General features: G+C 45.9%; 1 protein-coding gene across 1 annotated transcript; it reads left to right on the top strand.

The window, feature by feature from the left end:
* Positions 1–1,776: 1,776 nt before the first annotated feature.
* SLC49A3 (solute carrier family 49 member 3) lies at positions 1,777–27,396 on the top strand (the record flags this gene model as incomplete). Its single annotated transcript, XM_084225839.1, has 10 exons — positions 1,777–1,905; positions 10,949–11,107; positions 11,980–12,199; positions 18,421–18,497; positions 18,615–18,752; positions 19,317–19,433; positions 20,963–21,115; positions 22,929–23,086; positions 24,051–24,163; positions 25,494–27,396. The coding sequence occupies 10 exons, from the start codon at positions 1,777–1,779 to the stop codon at positions 25,646–25,648; spliced, it is 1,419 nt and encodes a 472-aa protein (XP_084081965.1). The 3' UTR covers positions 25,649–27,396.

The following is a 27,396-nucleotide window of genomic DNA, read 5'->3' on the forward strand; positions in this document are numbered from 1 at the left end:
TGTTCAGACATCTTTAATGATAATAGAGATTTTAAGCAGAAGAGGGTGTGAGCATGATGATGTTCATCTATACAAACTCTTAGTGAAGTTGATTTTCACACAGGGCTTGTCTGCCAGGAGAGACCAGGGAGAGGAGGGAATGACAGTTCTACTGGTGAGCACTGGCCACTGTGCCCTTCTGTTGTTCCACACACCTGGGCTCTTTCTAGCATGTTAGTGGATAAATTTCTCTGCATGTGACAGCACTGCTGAGTCAGGAGGGCAGTTCACTCATGGACACAACTGAGATCACTGCATCATCTTTCTTTCCAGAGCAGGGCAGAAGCTGCTGTGCATCAGCCTACAACATAGAAACAACAGTGCACATTTGTCAGCAGCTCACACACCAGGCAAACCAGGTCAGGCACTTGTAGACAGATGAACATGTCAATCAATATTACCTTAATATTCCCACTTGCTATTACAAAATGTCAGCTGGTATAACTAAATGTCAACCCCTCATTCTAGCTAGAAGAGACTAGAAGGCACAATCTATCAGTCAGTAAAACTGACTAGCTTGCTCACTAGCACAAATAACCCATGCTTCTTTCTACCATGTAATAACAGGCTTGATGTGGGCCAGAAATGGTTTCTTCTTCTTCATTTTCCTCTCTCCACTTCCTACTCCTTTCCCACCCCAGAAAATTTCAGCTAAAATTGTTCATGAGAGAATACTGGCATGAAGGATAACCTTCCTTATCTACTTTTCCAAATATGCTCAATGCATTTGGCATAAGGTTCTTCTAACAGTAAGTGACCTCAGCCTCTTACTGAGAGGGCGATATGGTCTTAGCAGGTTGTGGTGAGGAATGGCACAAGGATTTCAAAGGCCTGAACAAGAGGTGACATAGTGGATGTTAGTATTTTGGGGCCATTTCTGGAATCCATTCTGTCGGTACAGTACTGCTGAGGCCGAGCGTTGGTGTGCGGTGGCTTTGTGAGGGTAATTACATCTCAGAGTTGACATAAAGATGCCAAAGCACTACCAGTGTTCATCCGATCTGGTCACAGGTCTTGTTTGGAACCAGTGGAGACTTTTGTTTTGCATTCCTTTGCATTTTTTTCCTTGGTGAGTTTTTGGGTAGGAGATAACATCTAGCAGGGTTTCTCTACATCAAGGGAAAGACAGCAGCAAAACCAGTCACAAAAATCTATAACCAAACTATATATCTTACAGCTGATAGACCGCTGGAGGTCTTAACATTCTCCCCTTACTCTCCTCTAGTCCTTTTTCTACTCCAGTAAGCGACCACCCCTCGGACAGGGCTGCTCCCGCCAGGCTTCTCCCGGCTCATGCCACCACCAGCACCCCCAGCTGCTGCAGGCCCGCTCGGGTGCTGCCCGGAGGCGACAGCTAACGGTGACTCCCACGGGAACGCGGAGCCGCCAGCGGGCATTAGTGATGGTGGCGACGCTGATGTTGTTTTTTTGGCGACACACGGGCAGGAGAGGCGTCTCCTCGCCAGGGCAACCCCGTTCCGCGCACCACAGCAGCCCCGATGCGGGACGCCGGCCTTCTCCCTGCCGAGGAGCGCGGCAGGCCGGACCCGGCTCCGCGGGGAAGGGCCGGCGCCCAGCCCGGGCCGGCTCCGCAGCGAGGGCCCGCCCGCAGCGCAGCCCCAGCGCGCCGGGGCCGGCCCGGGGAGGCAGGGAAAGGAGGCAGGGAAGGGCGGCGGGGCGGGGCCGGACGGGGCAGTGCCGAGCCGAGCTGAGCGGGGCGCGCCGCGCCGAGCCGCGATGGAGGGCGCCGAGACGGCCAGTCTGCTGGGGGAGCGCAGCCTGGGGCCGCCGGCCCGCTTCAAGACGTACCGGCGGCGGTGGTTCCTGCTGGCCGTCGTGTGCCTGCTGAACTGCTCCAATGCCATGGTGAGTGCGGCCGCCTCTGCCGGCGCGGGCAGCCGCTCCCCGCAGCCGGCCTGGGGCTGGGACGCTCCTCCGGGGTGGTGGGGAAGGGGGCAGCCGCCGGCAGCCCCGGGTGCCCGAGCAGCAGGCGGAGGCGCAGAGCAGGCAGGGCACGCAGCCCTTCCCTGCCGCCTCGCTGTGCTGCAGATCTGGAGAGCAGGTCTGGCCGCTGCTGCTGCGGCTGCTGCTGCTGGTGCGGACGGGCTGACATGGCTCGCCAGAGCCAGAGGCACCTCCTGTTTCTTCCTAGAAGCAGCCAGGCAATCCTCAGGGCTCTGTCCCAGTGCCCTGTTTCAGATCCACCCCCTCATCCTTGGAGCACCGGAATCGGTTGTACGCGCACAGTTCGGAGAAGCGTCAGCATGGCCGTGCCTTATGGACGGAATAACCGGGTTTTACTTTTGAACTTTGTCGTTCTGGTTATGACCTAGGCCTTCACGCTTTCCTTTCTGAGCGGTGGGATCCGGGGCACCGAGGGGTGGCGACGGGGGAAGGGCAGGATGGGGCGGGAGGGTGTGTGGGATCTCCAGCAGCACAGCAGGAAGTACCGCAGCGTCAAGTCAGACTGGGATGAAGCGAAAAGTGTCCTGGAGCACGGCAAAAATTGCTGCCGAGTACACTTCGTATGCCATGGGGAGACAGAGAAAGTATTCATCGTGTCTGAGGGTCACATATTTCTAGTCTAAGAATAGCAGAGCAGTGTTGAAACGCCGTGGGAGAGGAGCGGGAGTTAACTCTGCCGCCTTGCTTGCCTGTGACAGCAGATTTGTCTGGTCAGGAAAAGAAGCAAGCTTCCTCTCAGGGTCTGTTGCAGATACAGAACGCTATAGGAGTGATTATGCACTAAACAGATGCTTGTATGAACTTCTTTTTGCCTACTTTGCCTTGTTCTGAGAGACTTGAAAAAATTGGATGCCAGATCATACCCCACCTGTTGAACAGATTTAAATGCAGTAGTTACAGAGATAAACCCGTAAAGTTTCCTCTTATCAAGGCTTAGTATATTAAAAAGAAGCCTAGATCTTTGCTCATCAAGTCATTGAGGACATTGTTGATAATTATCAGACTGATGTAGAATTATTCATGTTCTTGAGGATTACCATGCTGTGAATGCAGGCTGTCTGGCAGACAAGATCAGGCGCTGCAACCTGTAAACATTTAAATGCTTTGAAGGAAGGTTAGGTATTCCATGATGCAAGAGTGCTGGAGTAGAGAAATGGAAAAAACATAGTGAGAATTTGGCTGTATATGGGAAAAAAAAAAAAAAAGAATGTACCATCTCAATGGAAAATCAGTATATCCTTTAAGGGTGTAGAAAAGTGTACTGCAGAAAAGCCCCACTGCTAGCTTGCAGTTAAATTGGCACAGCAGAAGAACACTATGTGACAAGAAATAAACCCACCCTGCTAGAAGTGGACGGTGACTGCATGGGTGAAGGAAACGGTACCAAGCCTTTTTCAGGATGTCTTGCCAGATTTTGACTTTGCTGAAATCTTAAAGGTGAAACGGAAGGGTTTCTTAAAAAGATATTTTCAGTATATATGCAAGTATTACTGTATCCTCAGTGTGTTGTTGAAAACTTTGTAGCCCTGGAAGATTGACCTGTTCTGTCTCCTTTGTATCTTGACAACTTCCTGACTGCCCATAGTATTATTTTTCCATTGTATGAAATTAGGCCAGAACTTTACAACTTCAAAACTGAGTGCCAATAAATATTCTAGAGTGGAATTACTGTTTCTAAGCAATTGCAAGGGTCTGGAATGGCAACTATGCTAACATATAAAGTTGTCAGCAAACATTCCTGAGAAAAATCACATTAAAATGGACATAGTAGTTGAAAGTCCAAGAAATCGAAGTGGTTAGTTGCTATTTAAAAGTTACAGATGAAAAGCTTAATTAACCAGTTCTGTGATGTAAAAAGTTGCCCTGCAAGTTGTGTCCTCAGTTCCTGTGCGGACGTTGCACGCAGCAGTTTGTTCGATGTACATCTGTGTCAGGCTATGTGCAAATGCATGTAGTAAGGACACGTGACTTTTGAATTGTCTGACTTGGACCACATTTGCTGGATCAAGCTTCCAGAACAATGCCTTGTATTCCTCCCTCTTGTCCATAGACATGCCCTTTTCTATTTAGTGGCCTTTGGTGCTACTAGCAGCGGCAGTCAGGAGACAGTACTGAGTGGGGGAGACTTTCAGTGTCAAGATGACAAGGCAGAAGCAACTTAACTGCAGGGCAGCACATTTGGTCATGCAGCAAGTGCAGTCTGAGAAAGGAATATTTCTTAGTCTGGTTTAGAGTGTGATTGAGCAAAGCCAGAGCAGACCATGAGGTGATGAAAGAGGCGCTCTTCCCTATATCCTCCTTCTTCGTTTCATCATGTGAAATCCTTTCATGAACTGGAGCAGAGTGGAGTTAAGATGGTATAGAGGCTTTTACACCAGCAATAAATATAGCCCCTTACTTATGCTTCTATTACTGACCTGAGTTTTAAAGCCTCTGTCTCTCCCTGCTGTACAAAGTGGGTACTACCTTAGCAGGAATTTGTTGTCATTTCCTAAATAGGGCTATTCATGGGAATTCATGGCTGACAATATAGTGTAAGAAACTCCTGCCTTATCTTAGGAAGGCCATAAGCAGACATCAGCGTGATATACTTGCTGCCTAAAGTCATGTGCAGAGAGGATATTGTGACCACAGCTAAGATTAGATGATTTATCCCCAGCTTCCTCTTGCACCACTGCTGATGGGGGGTTGACAAAACTCTGCCTGTGGTTTCTCCCCAGATTTGTTTTTCCAAACTTACGCTTTGTTTTTGAGCATGATTTTTTTTCATCTGAAGGCTTAATGTTTAAGAGTATTCATGCTGTGCTTGCAGCTGCAGTAGCACATAGCTCCTTCCGTTTTTCCTCCTTCCTGTGAAGCTGAACAGGTGGGAACTTTGTATTTCACAGGAGGGACTTTCTCTTGCTTTAGCACTGGGGACACAGAAAAAGACAGAAAAATGAAACTGAGAGTGTTTACTGCCCAGTTCTGTGCTCACCGGCATGAGCAAGCTGGGAAGGAGCAGGGGAGCAGAGGGTTGGCGCTAGCTCACACTTGGCCAAGTGGCTCCTGACTCACTTAAGTGGAGGACTTACACCACCACTCCGTGTACTTGGGAGAGGAAAGTGAGCTGCACAAGTGGAGCCTGGCATGCTCCAGGGCAGGGTGCACACGCTCCTCACCCACACCTCCAGCAGTGCACCTGTAGATAAGCATGCACACACAGCTGATGCTCTTTTTTCCTGCTACTTCTCTTGAGAGCTATTGAGACTAAAAAAAGACATCTTGGCAAGGATCTGGCGTTTTCTGAAGATCATGCCTCTGTCCTAAAATGCTAAGCATTGGTGCTTTCAGCTGAGCACAGGGGCTGTTTGCTTCCAAACTGTGTGGCCCTTTTAACCTTGAAGATGAGGACTCTGGTGTAAGGGCTTCATCGTCCAGTTTCAGGAGAGAAGGAGGCATCCATGTCACAGAAAGACCTCTTACATCACCTTGTTGCAGGTGCATGAAAGAAAGCATGCTGGAGTTGGCAGAATTGCTGTAGGCAAGGCCTGTGTGGTGAGCTGTGCTGGTGCCTGTTACGAAGCAGAAATTCCCATTTTGTGCAAGACAACTCCCTTGGCTTCTCCTTTTAAAACTGTACATAAAAGGTACTGCAGGGTAATTTCTACAGTCTCTTTCTATAGTCAGCCATACAGTATGCTAGACAATGAAAAGCACTTCATATAGCAACCTTTGCTAGCTGATACCACCACTGACATGGCAAAGTGGCCTGATTCCCACCCTGCGTGATTGCACGTGCTTGCCTTTCTGCAAATACTTTGCTTTCCACTTTTAGAATATTGATTTGTTCAAAAGGAAAGTAGGCATTGATTACCAGCTTTTGAAGAACATGTTAGGCACTGCTTCTGGCAGGGTTGTACCTGGTTATATGTGTGATGCATCAATATATCATTGCTGCACTTTGAGATCCAAAAATCTTGCATCTGTCATGTATGCTGTTTTCAGCATACATGACAGTCACAGCTGTTGCTTACCAAAGTGTAGAGCCTGCCTTCAGCCACTGCCTTGCTACCATTGCAGACAGAGAACTGGTGTCTCACATCCTGCCTCCTGCAGAAATGGGAGGAAGGACAAACACTGGGCTCCCTTGGAATGGGTGGAGGGACACCAGATCCTGCAGGTGAAATTTGTCCTGGAGAGTCTGTGTGGGAGTGGGAACAGTGAAGGCAGTAGGGTGGAAGAACTGAACCAGGAGAAGATGGAGTTATAAGGGGAATGAGTGAGGAGGAAAACAAAAGGAGTTGGGCTGATTCTGGGAGGAAAAGAGCTATCAGCTAAGGGTTTACAAGGATATCTGAAAGGACAACATAAAAACTTAAAAATGGAATCAGGATGAGAACGGCTGTTACCTGTTTTGATTACAGGAATGCCCATGCAGGCCAGCAGTTGTCGTAAGATCATGATCATAGAATCATAGAATGGTGTAGGTTAGAAGGGACATTAAAGATCATCTAGTTCTATTCATCTGCCATGAGCAGAGACACCTTCCACTAGACCAAGTTATTCATCCAGCCTGACCTTGAACACCTGCAGACATGGAGAGTCCATAACCTCTCTGTGCAACCTGTTCCAGTGCCTCACCAACTTTAAAGTAAATTTCCTAATATCTAATCTAAATTTACCCTCCCTTAATTTAAGGCCATTCCCTGTAGTTCTACCACTATATGCCTTGTGAATAGTCCCTCTCCAACCTTCCTTTCAGCCACCTTTAATGAACATTAAATCTCAGTTAATGGAGAAGGGACCAAGCAGTCTCTGGCAGGTGCAGGAGAATTAAAATTTCAGCTAGAAGAAGATTAAAGCAGAGGGCAAGAGAGCTGAAAGTGGAGTCAGAACCATTTCCAACATGCGTATTAGTCAGATAGTTTGAGTGTCAGTGCCCTGGCCCTGGTGCAAGCTCCATTGTTAAAGAAGGTGTGGAGAGGCCCTCCTCTAACTGAGGATATGAGTCGACTGTGGGTGGAAAACATTTCTGTCCTTTTCTTCTAGTGTTGGGGCATGGCTCCGCAGTGAGACAGCTGTGTGCAGTGGGAGTTACAGCTGTACTCCAGTGTCAGCTGGAACAGGCTCATGGATCATCACGGGCCCTTCTGTCCTCTTCCTCAACTGCTGAGCACAAGTTTTTATAGTGAAGAGTGTATGCTGAGGTATGTCTTCCAGACCAGACTAGCATGCACTGGAGCTTTTGCTATCTTTAAACCTAGAAACCACAGTGAGACAAAGGTGTTTCTAAGGCTTGAGCTCAGAAGAGGAGTGTAGGAACTAAGACTACTGCCTTTGGAGAAGAAACAGCGTCTATTATTATGCTGGCTCTTCCAAGATCCTGCTAGATGCATATCTGAAAGGAGAGAAAAGTCCAAACTAAATGCTGAAGGAACAAATACTGTGATCTAAAACATCAGTGAAATAATGAATGATACTGGAGGAGGAGATGTAATTTAAAAACAACTAATGCAAAATCTGTGAGAGATTGCGGAAGTGAGTTTTGACAAGTGTCAGGGGATTGAGCTCACAAACTCATTGTGGCTTTTTAGCTTGCAAAGGGAAGAGTCCCTGTGATTTAGTGGCTCTGCATGGGCTTCAATGTAAATCTTTTGATTAACTTGCAATGGTCCAGAAAGTGAACTGCTGCTGACTTTCATCATCATCTACTGTAACTTGTGCCAAATTGAGAATTTTGTCAAAGTTTGCCAAAAGGTTTTCATTAGTTGTAGCACTGGCAGGGCTTTGAAGGGTGAGTGAAAATTGCTTCTCAGCATCACAGTCCGGAATTGACCTTGTGGCATCTATTGAACTGCATTCGGAAAAGCACTTGTGAGCACAGGTGAAGCAGTGCAATGCATAGCAAGGGCTCATCTTGATGCCTTCTGCAACTCACACTGAGGCTCTGGTTTTGTGTGGCCTCTCAGGCAATGGAGCTGCGTGCAGCTTGACCAGACCACAAGGGTGTATTTCCACGAAGTGAAGCTTGTTCAGGGACTGGAAATTGCAAGGACTGAACAACCCCGCAAGAGGTATCTCTCTGTTTCTCCTTTCTTTATCTGTTCCAGAAGCAACAAGCCTCTGGGGTCTGACATCCTATAGCCCACACTTTGCTCTCTATGTCTCTATGCAGCATTGTCTCTATGCTTGCATCTGTCACTGTGATCTACAGTGGTAAGCTTTGATACGGGCCATTCAGCTAAGACTTGGACTTGATGATCCTTGTGGCACCCTTCCAACTCAGAGTATTCTGTCATTCTGTGATTCTGTGGTTTTGGTATGCCAAAGATGAGCGAAGAAAATGGCCCTTGGGGAGTGGTGGAGGGCAGAATCTCTGTCTGTCTCTATTCTGCATCCTTGGCACTGACAGGTCTTTGACCTCACCAAGAGAGAGTTGCATCTCCTTTACCTGTTCTGCCTGAGGGGGCTTACTTAAGGGCAGGCCCTGTGTAGGTACCAGCCTTGGCAATGCAAAGTTTCAGAAAAGGATGTTGGATAAGGGCTCTAGCTTCCAGCAGAAGAGCTTATAAACTGCTGTGGGCGAAATTACCATAACTGGGAAAACCAAAAGCAGAAGGTGGCATACTGACTGTGTATTTCCCTGTGTGGGCAAAACTCCACAATGCCTCCTCTTTGTTGCAGGGGCATTTGGTGGCCTCTTTGACTACAGTTGCATCTTGAGCTCCATTGCCCAGTTCTGAATTTCTGTGTTAGAGCAACACATGGTAAACAATGAAACATACTTTCTCTCCCCAGACCCATAAATAGACCCACTTCCTATTTTGAGGGACAAGTTCATTCTTGAACAAGCTGCAACTTTCCACCCTCCATGCTCTCACATGGATTTGCTAGGACTGGAGTTCTTGCTCAGGATAGGAATGTGGGGCAGCCCCTATGCTTGGTTTTCTGCATGAAATAGTTTTGCTAGATCTAATGGAATTGTGCCAGTGCTTGGTGCCAGATCACCTAGATGCAAAAAGTCACTGAACAGAAAATGCTGTGCTTTCACTTGTGGCATCACTTTCCTAATGATGTAATGCATGGTTGAGCATGTTGTGTAGAGGAGCAAGAGGGGTGAAAATGTACCTGAAGCTGGCTTACAAAATGTATAATCTCTTTAGCTGTTTCCTGGTAGAGTGTTTCATCACCACCACCAATGCATAGAAGGCATTGAGGAACCCAGACATGCTATTGTTGGAAATACAGAGCTGGGATTTGTTTAGCCGCAGTTTAGCATCCCATAAGCAAACTAATGCTCATGCCTTAGTCATGCTTCTAACATCTAAACGGTTACATTGGCATTAAACAATTAAACTCCCATCCCAGTCTGATGGAAGTCTGGAAGGTGACCTGGATTCATCCCCTTGTTCTCTAAGAGTACAGTTTCCTTCAGCACCTAGCATCTTCCTTCACCAGGCTGTTGAAGCTGAGTAAACACCAAATCCATCTCCTACCAGACCTTTAAATGATGTCACATAGGTGTGTCTGAGCCCAGCATACTGATGTGAGCCTTGAAGTGAATACAGGAGGTACAGCATGGCAGCTCCTTTCAGAAAAGAAGAAAGTGCTGATGCTAGGAGTCCTTGCAAGGCTGCTGAGAATGTATTCAAAATTCTCTGTTACTACCATTTACTCATTGCATCCCTGCTAGGTGAAAAGCCTAGCTAAAGAATCATTTGCATGTGGCTATTATCACACGGCAACCCTAGGGAGAAGAAAAGCCCATCTCCCCTCTGCTCCTGTCTAGTGAGATAGTTTTTATGGTGCCTGTCATGTAAGAAAAAAACCCCAGGAACACTGGAAATAAAAATAAGCAGTTTGTAGGAGTACACCTTCCTCTGAGATTATCCAAGCCTTTTTCAGTTACACATAAACACCACATCTGATGCAGGTGCAGGATGCAGGCTGTGAAGAGGAAGCTTGTGATGACCGAGGGGAGTACCTGGAAAGTGACTGTGGCTGTAGTTCTTTTGTAGAAAGCTATAACTGAAGTTTTTGCTCACATTTCTGCAAACTTTATAACCTTGAGTATCCAGCAGCAGCAAGATCATCTTCTAACTGTGAGGTAGCCTGTAATTGACATTATTGAATGGTTAAACCATGTGACTGGTTAGACCAGTCTTTCTGAAAAGCACCAGGATGCATCTTGGCAAAGAATCTACAGAAACATCCTCTAACTTGTAGTGCCCCATTTTCTTTCTTTTGGATGTGATCTCTGAGCCTGATTTTAGGATCAAGCGGTTCCTGTCATTCACTTAAGAAGCCAGAAGCAGACAGGGCCCATGAAATCAGTGTCTAAAACAAGGTTTAGGGAGCTGTGTTCGGATATGGCACTGAAAGAAAAATGTGGATAGTTGTTGAAGTACCTCTTTTATGTGTACCTCCCTGTTATGTGTTCTAATACATTGTATGTGCAATTTCTAGGTAATTTATATCTGCTGAGTGTGTCTAGGAAGGCAGGAAACAATGTATCTCTTGTCTGACACATAGTAAAGTTGTTTTTACAGGGCCACAGAACTGAAAATACCAGTGCAAGTTTAAGGGGCTCTTAGCTGCAGAGAGGAGGTGGCAGATTCTCTTGTTTATGCTAACACAGAATAGGTCCATGTGGTTTCCATCGGGTAAGTAAGTGCATCAGAGCCAACCTGTTCAACATGGGGACAGGAAAAGGTACTGACTTCTACTTGTGCCAGCCTCCAGCATCAGGACTAGGGGATTAGGGATTAAGCAGTGAAATGTATGGGTGCTCTGGGCCAAGTAACTGCAGACACTGAAGGTTTGAACTTTTATTACCAGCTTTAACATCACAATTTCAAGGAAAGACTAGGACAGCGAGCCTCCTCACAACTCAGTTTGAGGGGATGCTGAATTACTCTTCTGTTGGGGGTGTTCATGCTTATCCATTTTTGGTCTTTGGCAGCTCTGGCTGACGTTTGCTCCTGTGGCTGATAAGACAGCTGCTTACTTCCACATTTCCCTGGAGACAGTCAACTGGCTCTCAATGGTGTACCTCCTCATCTCAATCCCATTTGGTCTGGTGGCAACATGGGTCCTTGACAGCGTGGGGCTCCGCTGTGCTGTGAGTTAAAGTGTTCTGCTTCCCTGAGGAAGGTTCACCTAGAGGTAGCAGTAGAAGCACAAAGCAGTAATGTACGTGCTTGGAATAGGAGTCTTGCCAGTGCTGCAGAGAATTGGCATGTTGAAAGCTCTATCTTAATTCAGTAACATCACTTCTGGGGTGATGGTGGAGAGAGCAGTGGGAAAAGTCAGAATAAAGTTGCATGCTTGCCTTTTCCAGTTTTAGTTTTCATTGTCTTAGCCAACTGACAGGGACAGATACTGTGAATTGACTCTGTGAAGAGCTTTCTGTAATTGGGTCAGATTTGCTGTGGAAAAGTCTTAGCACCACTATTTTGTTTCTGGGCCAGTTTAAGGAATAGCAGGACAGAGTGCAAGCAAGAGACCCCTGTCAGGTTAGAGCTTGGCCTCTGCTAAGCCAGCTTGCAATCTGTACACAATCCCAGAATTGTGTTGTGGAATGCAGCAGTGAAACCCTAGCATGCTAATAGAATAGAAGAACAATTGCAGGATCCATAAGCTGGATGATTCATTGCCATTAGCTTTGTATTATCGCAGCAAAATATGGGTGATGGTGCAAACTTGATAACAAGGTGTAATTAGTGAGCTTCAGGTTTCTCATCAATGTGGTTCTTATATGGGGCTGAGACAGCCACCTTGCTCCCTGTCACTCCAAGACACTCCCTAAGGAGGTGGGTGGGATCAGGAGCATCTTGCAGTGGCCCAGAGGGGTGGGGATGGGCTGTAGGCAGTGATTACTAGCACCCAGTGTCTTCTGTAGTGCATTTGAGACCTTGTGATGCTAATCTGTTGAATTAAGTTCTGCCCTTCAGGCTTCAGCACGCCAACCCTGTTTGTTTCTGCTCACTGCAGGTGGTCCTGAGTGCATGGCTGAACATGGTTGGTAGCATCACCCGGATGTTCAGCGTTCTGAAGTTCCTGAGCTTGGGTTCCCAGAGTTACTGGTACCTGTTTGTTGGACAATGCTTCTCTGCATTAGCACAGCCTCTTATCATCTTTTCACCAACAAAGCTGGCAGCTCTATGGTTCCCAGACCACCAGAGAGCGACAGCAAATATGATTGCATCAATGTGTAAGTGATAGCTGCAAAGTAACATTGCTGCCTCACAGAACTTGCTAACAATTTTTTGCCTTTCAGAGGCAGCAGGCAGAGGAAGTCCTTTGTACTTTAGCCATTTCCCCTTGCAAATACAGCTTCACCCAAAAGTCTTGTAGTCATGTGTAACAACACAGACGAACAAGAAATGGATATAAGCCAGATCCAGGTGCAGTGCTCACCAGCCAGACTCCTGACCTTCTTCCTCTCTTCCAGGACCAGGCTGTCATCTTTGCCTAAATATCACATAGGTTGACAGCCCTTAATGTTACTAAGTCTTTAGTGGCCTCAATTTTGCAGTTTCTTAGGAGGGGGTTTTAAATTGCATTGTAGTGCCAGTGGTCACAGTTGCCAAGTTCTGTAACTGGATAGAGGTGAGGTGAGGCTGCTGTCGCAATTTTGCCCACCAGTTCATCCAGCAGGAAGGCTGAGCACGTATTCCTAATTGGTATGTATGTACACACAAACAAAATATACTTGTCTGTCTGCACAAACATGTTGGGGATGCTAAATGGCAGGACTATCGATGCAGAAAACACACCTGCCTTGCTAAGTGCCTGGAATCTGGGAAACTGGATAAGCAGATAAGCTTGTTCTAATCACATTCCTCCCTTGGTTCCTTTGGGCACAGATAGAGACAGGATACTGCACTTGATAAACCTGTTTCCTCCCTTCATGTGACCCTTTACCCAGGAGCCAAAGAAATCTCTTCGTCTTTTCTCCAAGGACTTGAGAGCTGCTCCAGAAACTGGGCTGGTTCACTGCCTCCAGCTGTGAAGTCCCGTAGTACCTGCATCTGTGTGGCAGCCCCATCTGTCCTTCCCTCAAAACAGCCAGCAGCTGCCTTCCCTCCCCATTGCCTTGAAGCTGTAAGGAAGGGTTAGGCATAGAGAAGAAGAGCACCCCTACACAGCTTTTCTAATACTGCTTCTGGACTAGAGCATAGGCCCTGTTGTTTAGCAAGAATGGATCTATGATGTCAGAATGAATAAATTATTTTTGCACTGCTTTCCCTAGAATAGGGTGGATATGATGACTCAACTGGTTTTCCAGTGCTGAGATAGACCTTCACCCTCACTTCTGGAGAAGGAGCTCTGTTGTCAGTGTGGCACGATTACCAAGGACCACTGGGCACTCAGTGCTTCACTGCCCTGAAGGTCTGCAGCCTGCAAACAAAGGGCTCTTTTAAGTGAGAGAGCAGCCAGAGAAGCTAAAGAGCATTTTGTTCACACAGCATCCTTTACAGAACCAAATGCATCTAACTATGACAAAGAACTAACCTGAAGAGCAAGGAACAGTGGAATCCCAAGACCTGAAGGTGTTCAGTGTCTGGCGTGTCAGGACGTCAGAGTGCAGGCTGAATGGGCTGTGATTGTTGTCTGCTGCAACACCTGCATGTTGCTAAATGGAAGGCTTCCATTAATAATGCCTGGATACATCCATAATGTCTGCTGTACAATATCAGGACTTAATTTCAAGAAAATTCAAATACTGTCTGGAAGAAGAATCTACCTCAGCCCCAGTCCTTTAATCCAGTGGTTAATTAATTCATGGCAAATGTCAACATCTCAATGCTCTTTATGCCCAGTGTATTCAGTCTTGTTGCACCTGTCTATCAGGTAGTTATCACCTCTTCTCTACTTTGTCTTGAAAGACTGAATGGCTCCCACCCAGCCACTTTACAGCCAAATTTCCCTTTGCTTCTTTGCACTTGTCTCCACTCTTCCTGTTGCTGATGTGAGCTTTTTGTGTCATCTTGCTCCGATTTATAGGTGCCCACTTCCTGTGTAATTAATGCTGAGCAGCACTCAGCATTCCAGTACTGTCAGTATCAGTGCTGCATACAGAAACTGGCTCTACAGCCTCCTGCTGTTAATGCCTATGGGTAGTCTTCCGTGGGCTTTTGTGATAAATATGAACCTTGCACCCAGGATCCTGCTGAGCAGCTGAAATTACTATGACTCAGCTGTCATAATGATTAATGACTCAGCTCAAGTGTTTGTTCTACCCGTCACTTGTAGAGACTTACTCAGAGAGAAGCAGTGCAGGGCCAAGAACTCATCCCCTGTGAAATTCTCTTGTGTCAGAAGGAGAAAAAGTTGTCTAAGTCCAGTGAAGTGACCTCTGCTTCATTCATAGGAGTCTTCATTTGCTGAAGTCTGTTGGTATATCATTTTCTTCACCCTGAAGAGTTCCAGTGCATCAGGGTCACTGACCACAAAACACACAGCCCTACTGCAGAGTACTGCAGGCTAGTCCACCAGGACCCCTCGACCATAATTTATAGTTGATTAACTCAGTGGCCTCCTTTGCATTCATAATCTAGGCCATGTAATAGCTCTTCCCAGAAAAAGAAGGCCAGTGAAACCATGTAATTACTCAAGTGGTCTCAGTCTTTCAAATTTAGCCCAATGCTCACCTATACCTTTCCAGTTCTCATCTACGCTTTCTGGAACTGCTTCAGCATGTTGATAGTTCATGGAAACAGCTGACTAGTTTACAGGCAGTCCCCTACAATGTCCAGTTGCATTTTACCCCAACAGAGAAGATGTAATCCGTCTCCTTGGAAACTGCTGTTTAATTGTTTCCATGTACTTAGAAGCAGGTAATATTTCACCGGCATCATAAGCTACTACTTTCCCAAGCACAGAGTAGAAATGCTACAGTTGTGTGCTAAAGGATTATTAATGATGCCTCAGAATCATTATAGGGGTGAAAGTCACCTCTTGGGATCATCTTGTCCAACGGGCTGCTCAATCAGGGTTGTTGAGACCAGGTTGCCCAGGTTTATGTTGAGTTAGGTATTGATTATCTCCATGGATGGAGGTGTAGCAGCTAATCAGAGCATCTTGTTTCAGTGCTGAACAGCTATCACAGTGTTAGGAAAAGTAATGCACAAACCCCAGAGGTTTATGTCCAAAAAGGAGACAGAGCAGTCCTTTTGGCTTTATTCAAATAAAGGGAGAGGCCATGGGGCATCCCCCTAGGATCTCTCAAATGTTTGGAGGACACAGCCTCCTTTTTATCCTAATTTCCTGGCCACATTTCCCTTCTCTCTTTCCCCACTGGCTGAGATACTTGAGAGGTACAGACTCCCTGATACACCTGATACCAAAGATTGCCCTCTAATGTATAACCCTCCCTTTTAATTTTTAATTGATATGGAATGTAGGGGTTTTTCTTCCCCATTGTTTCTTTCATCTTTCAATGTCTAATTTCATTTATCAGCAAACCTAAAGTTTATTTGTAAAAGCAAATATCTTTTTCCATTCATCAATCAGTGGAATCCTTCCCATTGTTTCTTTAATCTCCCAGTGCTGGTTTTATCTGCCAGCAGACCCACAGCTCGTTTGTAAAGACAAATCCGCTATTCCTCTCAACAGTGAAGAAGTTTATATTCAGGTAGAGTTTCCTGTGCTACACTTTGTAAACCACTGAGAAAAGCCTGGTTCCATCTTTATAATTGCCGATCAATGTTCTTTTCTCCAGGCTAACCAGTTCCAGCTGTCCCAGCCTCCTTAGGTATGAGAGATGTTCCAGACCTTAATTTAATCATGTCTTTGGCCCTTGACTGGACTTGCTCCACTAACTTGGTACCTTGAATCAAGGAACCCAGCATTGGACTTGGCACTCTGTATGTTTCTCACCAGGGCTTAGCAGAGGAGGAGGATCATGGTCTTCCATCTGCTCTTCTTGATGCAGCCCAGCATCAAGATACCTGTTGGACACCTTTCTGCAAGGATTCATTGCTGGCTTATAGCCAACTTGCAATCCACCAGGACCCCATGTCTTTCTCTGCTTTCCAGCAGCTTCTCCAGGCTGATCAGTCCCACCTCTTTTAGTGGCTCCTCACATGACAGAAGCTCCAGTCCTTTGATCATCTTTTCTCTTTTCTGGACCAGTAAATTCATGTCCCTCTCACATTGGGAACCTGAGAACTGCTCACAATTCTCCAGATGTGAACTTGCTAGTGCTGAGTACAGGGTAAAGACCAGCTCCCACTGACAACACTCCCTGATGCTGAGCCCAGCATTGTGGTGGCTTTCTATATCAGAAGGCTGTTTTGCTGGCTTATAGTCAAGTTGGTGTGCACCAGGACACCCTGCCCACTTCTCCTCTGGTCCTTCTCTGCAGAGCTGCTTTCCAGTTGGTGAGTCTCAGGGGGTACTGGTGAATGAGTTGTTATTCTTCCCAAGGTGCAGCATATTATATTTCCTTCAGTCAAACTTCACAGTGTTCCTCTCTGCCTATTTCTCCAGTCTATTGCAGTGCCTCTGAGTGGCAGTATGGCCGTCTCTTCTGCAAGACACTCCTCCCAATGTCACATCACCTGCAAACTAGCTGTGGGTGCTTTCTGTCCTGTCATCCAGGTAAGCTGTATGGCCCCAGTACCAACCCCTGCGGTGCATCACTGATGATGGGCCTCCAGCTTCTCTTCATGTCAGTGATGACAATCCTCTGGGCCCAGCCATTTGGCTGGATTTCAGTTCATCTCACTGCTCACTTGTACTTCATCAGCTTGTCTGCAAGGTTGTTATGGAGATAGTGTCAATTGTTCTTTCCTCATCCATCCACTAGTCATTTCACTTTATAAAAGCTACCAGGTTAGTTAAGCATTTTTCCTTTTCACCTTGTCATCCCTCATGTGCCTGGAAATGTTGGCAAGGATTGATTATTCCATGATCTTCCCAGGGAACAAAGTATAACTGAAAAGCCTAAAGTTCCCTGGATTCTCCTTCTTGTTCTTCTTGAAGATGGGAGTGACATTTGCTGTCTTCCAGTCCTAAGGAGCCTCTTGGAATTGTTGTGGCCTTTTAAAGGTAACAAAAAATGGCCTTGCAATGGAAACAATCTGTTGCTTCAGCACTGATGCGTCATATCAGTCCCAGGATTTGTGTGTCTGGCTTACTTAATGTTCTCCAATCTAGTCTTTCTCCATTGAGGGTAAATTTTTATTGCTTCAACCTTCACCTCTGATTCCAGGGCTGAAGGTCAGTCTTACCGATCACATAAGAGGTGGAGAAGGCATTGAATACATCGATGTTTTCTGTGTCCTTAATCACTGAGTATCCTGCCCCATCCAGCAACAGGCCCACGTTTCTCTTTCCTTTTGCTGCAAAAGTACTTAAGGGAACCTTTCTCATTGCTGTTCACCAGACTCACCAGGCTGGCTTTGGCTTTCTTAACCCCATCCCTGCACACTAGAGAAAAGCAGCTTTACTTGTTTGACTATTTGAAGAATGTTGCCTTAACATTAAAAAATTGTTGCCTGCAATTTTGAATGTTCCCAATCTGAGTCCCAAGAGTGCTGCTTCACACACTGCTCAGCTCCCTCCCCATAATAATGCAACTGCTTCCTCCTGTCCAAAATCTGCAAGATTCTCTGCTGCCATGTACTTGGTAGCAGAGATCAACTTGTATACCTGCCTGGCCTTTGCAAAGGAAGTATAAAGGCTTGAAAGGTCTCAGGAATGACCTAGTGTCACTTTTTTGTTCATGGCCTTTTGATAAAGACAAGTAATGGCATCCTGGTGACCCTCATAAAGGGCATTGGCAGCAGCTTGAGGGAGGTTGCCTGTCCACATCTGAAGAACTGTGTTTGGTCGTAGATTCCTGTATATAAGGAGGACATGGACGTATTAGTGTAAGTGCAGTTAAGAAGCCACTAAGACAATTAAGGGAAAGGAGCATCTGTCATGGCAGCAGAGGCTAAGAGAGCTGTGGCTGTTCACCCTTGAGCAGAGGAATCCTCTACACAATGTATACATGCCTAATGGCATAGGGGAGTACAGAAAGAAAAACACCTCTGTAACTCCTGCTGTGTAACACCAGCACAGATGACATGGATTCGCCCATTTTAATTTTGTCCCTTCAGGTTGACATTTACTGAAGCAGCCTTGTGAGACTGAGGACGTCATAGTCCATAGCTGAAAAACAGTTTACAGGAGTTAGGAGGTGAAGTGAGATGGTTTTATAAATCAGTTTCAAGGGGGTGAGACAACAGATGTGACAACAATAAGACCACACTGTCAGCTTCTCCAAATGGAGCCCTCCTGGTTCTCCCTATGTATGCCTTGTTTTGTTCTTGTTCATCACAGTGCTGCACACTGCAGCTGTGATGCTGGCAGGCAGTAGGGGTGGATACATAATTCTGACTGCTTGCATGAAAAAAATATTTCTCTTCTATTTCCTTCCAGCCAATCCCTTGGGAATTCTTATAGCAAACTTGTTGTCCCCTGCACTTGTTCCTGAAGGAAAGCACATTCCATTGATGGTAAATGAGAACTGCTTTGATCAGTCAGCTGGGCTGATTTGGGCCCAGCTGATTTATTTGTTTGGAGATGGTGGAGCTGGAAAGACTGGTAACCTGTCTTGTCCTTCTGTTGCGTAGCTGGGTATTTATGCTGTCCCAGCAGTAACAGCCTGTGCTCTAGCAACTCTGGGGATTCACGAGAAGGTCCCGCCAACGCCTCCATCAGCCAGTGCCACCAACTCCAACTCACAGCCATTCTTCACAGGGCTCAAAATGGTAAGTGTTGCAGCATAGGGACTGCCATGCTGGAGTGAGGGATGCAGCCCTGAAAGGCGGGGATATGCTGAACAATCTGCTTACAAAACAGACTCTGAATGCCACTCCTCCAAACCTGCCATGGAAGCCCCTTGAAGGAGATCAGTGTTCCTTCCTTCCTCAGGGAGTGGAAGCTGCTCACAGCAAAGCTGCAAGAGGTGCTATCTGACCGTTCAACTGTGGGCTGGCAGCCATTCACATAGCTCAAACAGGCAGACTTGGGCTCATCCAAGAGAACCACACAACCTGAATCTTCTGAACAGATGTGGTAACACTTAGGATAGCACATGGCAAAGCAAAAGAAGAATTTGAGCACTGAAGAGTTCCTTCCTCCCTAACATGGTCCCCACTGTAACTTGTCCTGTGGCTGAACTGCCAGGACAAAGCCACACCTTCGTCAATGGTCATGGGGTTACCTTGACAGCAATTTCAGCTGAGGAGTCAGAGCCACTGACCCTCAAGTCTGCTGTCACAGACAGGCCTTTTTGCTCCTCCTTATTTATTTACATTAATTTATTTTTTTAGCTCCTGAGAAACAAGCCATACATCATCCTGGCAGTGTGTTTTGGAGGAGGAATCGGGATGTTCACCTGCTTTTCAGCTCTGCTAGAACAGATCCTTTGTGAAAAGGGGTATTCAAATGTGAGTCTTCTTCCTTTTCTCCTCATTGTCCACATTGTCTGTGATACAATCAGATTGATATTCCCTCATAGAGGGCTCAGAGCAAAATGAATACAATTGAATATGCTGCAGTCTCATATTGTATTCGCTCATGTTATCTAATACAGATTAAGCAACAGATTAATCTAGAATACAGTCAGACTCTTAGTATAATAGATGACCTGCATTTTCATTACTGCCCATGGCCAGGCTCCCACTTGCAAACAAAAAATTTTTTAGGAAAAAAAATACTGTGGTTTTTCTAAGCCACTCTGGAGCACTGCTGTCCATGCAGCCTTCTATCACCTACTCCAGAGTAGAATGGGGCCCAGGCAGCCCCTAGAGTGAAGCTGAAGACCAGCTGATGCAAGCACCTTTTGCTCTTTGCACAGATTTACATGAAGCCAGGGCAGCAGAGGATGACAGTGGTACTGTGAGAGCTCTTTCTTCATCTTTCTCATGACATCAGCAGGTGCTGCTTTTACAGTTCAGCACAGTATGAGCACAGCTGCTTCATGCTGCTCTCTCCCTCCTGCTTATTAGGAGGCCCCCCAAGTTCAGGTGTTTCCTCTCAGCAGGCTGCACTTCAGTCCTAGTGTTTGTATTGCCATGGCAGTCCTTTTAAAACACCTCTCCAGCTGTTACATAAGCACATTAACATGTCTGGTCTATGTCCACCCCCTCTTCAGCTCCCAGATCTGATATCTGGCTCAGGGCTCCATAGCCAGGTCACATTTTGCACACTATTGGCTTACATCCGGAAACCTCTTAAACTTTGCATCCTTGCTTTCTGTGCATCCTGATTTTGTCTGTGTGACTGGCTTGTCCTGGCCCTTTAGCCCAGAGAAGCTATTCCATGTACCCTTTCCTTCCAGTGCCCCTGAGGGTCCTGAAAATGTTTTTCCAAATTTGTTTAAAGCTTCTCTGCTTTCAGGATTGCTGTCTGCGATTGAATTCTTATGGAGCTGAAGAAGTGCTACAAGCAAAGGGCAATCACTGCAGGCAACAGAGCATGTTCCATCCTAGCTCACTGCCTCTCTAATTAGACTTTGACACAGCTGGTGTCTCCTCTAACACGCTTTGGGTGTGCCAGTGCAGGTCCCTGGTAAGAAAAGGGCCAGGAGGGTTGATTATAGACCTCAGCAGGTACCAAGGCAGTTGGGCCTGTTGCCACCACAAAGCACCCGACTGCCCCTGGAAGAGCCCAGTGGCTCCAGGCTGGAATATTTAATGCCAGGGTCCTCTGCATCCAGCCTCCCTTGGCAGGTGTATGGAGTCTTGTCATCCTTTGGGAGTGCTGTCACCCTGCTGTCCCCACACACTTGTAAAAGCACCTGGACTCTGTCATTTGCTACTCAGAGCCTTCTGAAGGTCTCACCTACTGCAATGGGCAAGGAAGCTTTTCCTACCTCAGTAAGGGAACCACTAGTAGCTGGCAGATGGGTCAGTGACATCAAAAACCTCTTTCCTATCTGCTCTAGTTTCTCATTACTTGTTCTTCTGCCCTCCAGGATTTTGCTGGCCTGAATGGTGCACTGTTCACAGTCTGTGGTTTGTTGGGTGCTTTCCTGCTAGGCATGTATGTCGACCGGACAAGGAAGTTCATAGAGTCCACCAAGATCAGTTTCTGTCTGAGTGCACTTGCCAGCATCATGTTCGCAGTGGTGAGTTCTCCCTTGCGTTTTGCCGTTCCCATGGGCTTATCTCTGTTGCTACCTGATTAATCATCAACTCAAACCAAGGTCATTTGATGTCATAGTGTTTATTAAGCCCTGTGTTATGCTTTGGGATTATCTCTTTGGGCTAGGAATTTTTTGTTTTAAAGAAAAACCCTTTACTTAGGATTTGACAGTCACTGTGGAGCCTGAGACAGACTGAATTGGGATAAAGATAAATAGGCATAATTTTACTTCTCCACACTGGATCACCATGTTTGCTTATTGACTCCTGAGACCATTCTTTCAAACAAAAAAAAAAAAAAAAAAAGGAATTGCTAAGTATTTATATCACAAAAATGAACAAGAATGTAATGTTTTTCCAACTCCTGCCTTTAACAGGGGTGAATGCCAGGGTTATAACATTAGTGGAAAGGGCCTAGTTATAGTCTAGCTCTGAAGTAGTTCCTTGAGGGGGACAAGAGCGGCAGAAGAGAACACTTGAATTCAGCCAGCAGAGGAATGCACAACCTGGAGACTTTACACCCATGGGCCAAGTTACAAGTACTGCACTCCCACTTTGCTAGTGGGAGCCATCACCCAGCAAGAATCTGATCACAACACCACAGAGGACCCAGAATGGTGCAGGTTTCTGCTTTCCCAGCAGTCTTATCTTGTGCATTTCTCTTGTGTGATAAAAAATCCAGACTTTCACTAGAGGGTGATCACACCTTCCCTGGGGCCAAGGCCCCAGAGATGGTAGCTCCATTTGGAAGAGACAGACAAATATAATGCTTTTGTCAAAGTGCCTAAAGCACACCTTGCATTTTTACTTTCCATATTCTGCCATTTGTTTTGAGGATGATCTGAATACAATCCAGCTTGCCTGGACTCAGGTGAAGCACTGAATAGGTAAGAGGCTATGTTAGGAGCAACAAGGAAAACTATTCCTCCTGTCATTCCCTCCTCACCTTCATCCCATACAGATGAACTGTTAGTACAAAGTGGTAGAACAAAAATCCCCCATTCAAATCTGTTTGTTCCCTTTGTGCTTTGAACTCAGACTCCAGACACATAGAGTTTTCCTTGACTTAACCAGTTTAGCTGGGCCAGGTTTGCTGGCATCCTGGGACAGACACCTTGTGTTCCTCTGGGAATTTATTACATGGTCAAGGAAGGAGGTACCAGCAGCATGCCTGCAAAATACTTTGTCTTTAATAGCACTGGCTAAACAAGGTCATGCTCTTTCTTCCAGAGTTAGGGACAAGGCTGTTCTAGGCACCAAACTAATCTCCAGGTTTTGTAAATATTTCAGGTGTTTTTTTGTTTGCTTTTTTGTTTGGGTCTTTTGATGTTAAAATCCTAGTATTACAAATGTGTGTCTGACTGATTTTCCCTATCATTGAGCTATCATTGAGAATTCTGCAGCAACCCAGAATTCTCACAAGTAACCTAATGCAAACATAATTTCCAAAATGTTATTTTGCTTTGGGACAAAGGTGTGTGTTTTACTTGGCCCTAGATAGATATTGAACATACTACTGGTAAATTACTGACCAGTAAAGTTACTATAGTACAGCCACACCAGTGCTTTTCAGATATTTCTGCTGATCCTCTCCTTAGTTCAGTTCAGCAGACAGCTCTCCATTTTGTGGCCTTCTGTTGACTTTAGAGAACTGAAAGTAAAAAACTGATTTCAGGAAAAGGTAGGGAATATACTGGTGAGTCATCCCATGAGACTTCCTGCAGGTTAATGGTTCAGAGACTTTCTGCACAACAGTGCTGACATTGAGACTTTGGTATTGGTTTTTTTTGCCTGCAGACTTCTCGGTTCAGACATCAGGCCATCACGTTGGCCATCACCAGTTCACTCTTCGGTTTCTTCGGTTTTGCCATCTACCCCATTGCCATGGAGCTGGCTGTGGAGTGCTCCTACCCTGTAGGAGAGGGCACATCTACAGGCCTGATTTTTGTTGCAAGGTAAGCAGGCAGATTAAATCCAGTTGAGACATGAGCTTGGGTTCCACCACTCACACACTCACACACACACACACAGGGGTGTGGGCGCAGATACAGACATCAGTGCTTGCCGTCCTGCTGAATGTCTTTCTGGTGTCTGTGCACATGCCCCTAGCAAGGGGAGCTGGCTGGCTGAGCCATAGAGTTGAAGAGCTAAATGTTTTAAAACAGGGAGGACTATGTGGAAGAAGTGCAAGAAAAGCAGTAAGGAAGATGAAGGTCTCCCTTGGTTGGCACAAAGCATGATTTAACCATGCCCAGCACCACCTGAAGTAGATGGGGGCTGCATGCCTGATAGAGACACTTATTCCCACAACAGTACAGGGATGAGTCAGCTCCCGAGGCTCCATTGCTCCATTGAGGGACAGTGACTGTCCTTCCAGTTACCAATTTACCTGCTTTGGGCTGCATCTGGACTTCAGCAGGAATGACTTGCTGGAGCTCTGAGCAGAGACACCAGTGATCTGATGCCAGTGAGGGGCATCAGATCAGCCTTTGAAGGCTGTTGTCTCATACTGGTTGTGGACTTAGTGACTGCTGCCAGCCAGCTGTGAGTGAGGAGGAGGCTGAAGCCACAGCCTTTTTTGTATCCTCAGTCCTGCAGTGAGAAGTGTTCCCAAGTCTCTGCCCAGTGAATATGCCTCAGGTTTTTGATAGGTATAGTTCAACACCTGCCCTCCTTCAGAGGGGGTATATAGCGATCCTGCCACACTGGCCCTGTGTCTGGAGTTGACCTGGACACCCTGTGGGACAGAACCAGTTGACCAAATGTCTGGGCCAGTGAAATCCAGCAGTAGCTTTCTCTGCTAGAAGGATCATGCTGCAGAAAGAGGCATCATTCTCTTCCAGCTGGGGAAGGTGGCCCTGTCTGCAGCACTGGTACCTCAGGCAGGTAACATAGCTGCATGTTGACTTCTCCCCACAGCCAGATTGAGGGTGTGATTTTAATGATTCTTCTACAAGCTCTCACTGTCCGTGTTTCTGAGGATCCATTTTCCACCTGTGCCCTTGACCAGGATGGAGCCCTGGACTGGACAAGTAAGTATATCCTTAGAAAATGATGCTGGACACGCAGTTGTACCCCATGTACTCCCCCACTTTCCTCCAGGTCTCAGTGTGAGGAACCCTGCGAGTCTGATCCCTGTTGTAGAATATTTTCTAACTCCCTTTCTGAATCTGATGGTGCACTCCTTGCCACTGCTGGCTCTGGGTTAAAATTCCACTTGCAGTCACCCTGCAGAGACTTGAGTTTCATAAAACTAGAAAGCAGCTGTTCTGAGGGGAAGACCCTGTCCATGTAGCACAACCAAGGCTGGTTTTCATATTGGAGGCCAAGGTTACAATGCTTTGACTGAAAGCTATATCCCTTTATTCTGCACACACAGCTGCCTGTATTTGTAACATACTCTTAATAGCTTTGTTCTCACTTACTCCAGATTTCCCTTCCTTTCCTAGCTGGTCAGCAACTGAGATCAACAGGAGCACCTAAGTGTTTTCAGTGCAGGCTAAACCCTAGTCTTGATCTCTCAGCTGGTTCATGTTTGTGTAATACTGACACCAGGGGACACCATAAGCAAAGGCTGATCATCACCTGCTTGGCTGAGCAGAAACTCCCCAGAATAAGGTCTACAAGCTGTAAGGCTTTAAAGCTTCATAATAACTGTCCCTGCAATTTGCCATTTAATCAGATCAGAGCTGGATCTTGGGATTAGGTACCCATTCATATTCCTTTTGTGGTCTGATAGATACAGGAAAACCTGTGGAGAAGGGGATGAAGATGTTCATTTGGGACCCTGGTGAAATTAGAACTACTTCCAGGTTTTGTTGCATAGTCTTTTAGATATACTTTTTCTTTTCCTTCGGAAAAGATTCTTTATACACAAATTTGTCATTAATAAAAGTTCATGTTAAATGCACTTTTCTACACATTGCTCTCAGATGATATTACAACAAGCACTACCTGTGAGGTCCTGTTCCCTTGTGGAGCTCAAGTGATTGATTCAATCTTTTTTGTAATGTTTTTCACTAACCCCCAAGACACAAATGTGTATTTTACAGAGGGATGCACACTCCTCCAAGTACAATGTGTGCTCTGATGTAAGACCTCCACCCTGGGGGGTCATGCAGGACAAGTATTCTGGAAGCCTTCCACATTTTACCTTAATGCTCTTCCTATGCCAGTGTTAGGTAAAGCAAGATTTGTCTGTTACCAAACTGGCAATGTCCCACTGTGGTCTGCACCCTGTCCTCAGGGGTATCCCTTGGCAGGAGGTCAGACAGAATGTGTTGTTTTGGGGAGTTGACCTGTACATTTCTGCACTCATGGGGAGTTTTGGATTCACTGCCTAAAGGTGTATCTCTCTCACAGCTCCGGTACTGGTGCTGGCTGGCCTCTGCAGTGGTATGGCTTGTTTCTACGTCATCTTCTTCCACACTGACTACAAGCGGCTTCACGCTGAGACAATCAGTGCTGATTTGGTCAAGGCAGAAGATGCAGTGACAGCACATACTCCTGAATCCTAAACAGGCCAAAAGGGGATGCCAAGGGCCAAGACTCAGACCAATGGGACCAATCCTGAGCTGGTACACTGGGATATCTTTGTCATGTTGCACAATAAGCAAGGACTAGAGCAAATGGCACCTTTGCTGTGCATCTCTCAGTCTTGTGTTTATTTGGGGATCTGGGCTGTTAAGAAAGGCTGTCCTGCCAGAAAGGTCAAAGTGGCAATGGACAACTATGCTCACAACTAAAATTTTTAGCTGACTTGATTCAACCTAAAGAAATGCCACAGTGGAGGTTAGCATCATATTTCAGCCATTTTTAAATTTTCATGTACGTGGATCAAGGGTGAAGGTTTCAGAAAGATGGAAGCTGTGCCTACCACAAACCCAGTGGAAAACTTCTATTTAAGGACTGTGGTACAGCATAACAAGTCTTCCACTCATTTTGGAGCTAATTGTGCCTTTTAGCTAAAGGGCAGTAGACCATTCTTCCATTCCAGTGGGGATATGTAAGTATGTGATCTGTAATGGAAGTCTGTTACAATGAGTCACTTTGTCTTCTACAAGAAAAGAAAAGCTGTGCCTGTAGTGCTGCCTATAAAAGAAAATATCAGTAAGCAGCAGAAGTTAAATACAGCAGCATTTCTCACCCTTCTGTTCCCCTGGTAAATGCTGAGACATTCAGGATTAGCTTGTTTTACTTGGGATTCTGTTTCTTCAGCTCTCTTGCAATTTCAGTGGTTTAAATTTTCCACAAGAAGACAAACTTGCTGGTTTAGTATTAGACTAACGTGATGGTCTCCTATAAGGCATCACTCCTTGGGGAATTACACTCTAGGGCCTGGCCTGGTGGAAGCTGGCAGAAGAACTGGCAAAGGTGACACTTTAGTGCAGGGACTTGTCATAAGTTTCTGCAGGTGACAGGGGCTTTGGGGAGGAGACCAAGTAAGAAACATCAAAAAACACCTATTCTCTCTGCAACTGACATCTGTTCTTTAGTGTTAGATGAGATGGGAAGTGACACAAAAGATCCCATTTGGAGTTCAGTTACACTGACAATTAAAATGGGTACAACTGGATTTTTCATTTTACAGGACTTCCACAGCAGTGTAATGTCCTGCTTTGAGTTCAGGTCTAGGTGTACTACCTGAGAAATTCATACTTTATAACACATATGTGGTAAAAAAAAATTAAATAGATAGTTGGGATTTTGTGATGCTTCATGTTAAATGTATTTCAAGGGAATCTGAATACTTCCTGTGTAAGGGACCTTGGTGCAAATTGAATCTGTGACTAAGTTCATCCAGTCCAGCAAGAAGAGAGTCCCAGTGCCAAGAACACACTGTGCCCAAGGAACACTGTACAAAGGAGCTCTCTCAGTGCCTGAATGCTCTTCCCCATTAGCAACTGGAAGGCTCTCCCTTTGGAAAACACGTTTGCATCCTTTTAAGGAGCCTGCTTGTTCCTACAGCTCCAGCTGTGCTCTCACTAGAAGCACTGATGTTTATCAAAAGGAGCGGGAAAGAAGACTGAAACCAAAGTGAAACAAGATTGTTTAAACCTGTCACAGGAATGAGATAGCTGTCTTTTGCAAAACTAGCTGGTCAGTTCTGCAGCCCTGGAACTAACACACCAAACAGAATAATGCCACATTTACGTGCCACTTCTGAATTCCACTGTATTGGGAAGCAAGAAGCACTTGATACTTTAAAATTTTATATATTTACAAATGTTTATGTTTTTTTAATAAAGGGTGGTTTAAGAAAGGA

The sequence above is a fragment of the Fringilla coelebs genome, assembly GCF_963513975.1.
Source record: "Fringilla coelebs genome assembly, chromosome: Z".
In the NCBI taxonomy this organism is placed as follows: domain Eukaryota; kingdom Metazoa; phylum Chordata; class Aves; order Passeriformes; family Fringillidae; genus Fringilla; species Fringilla coelebs.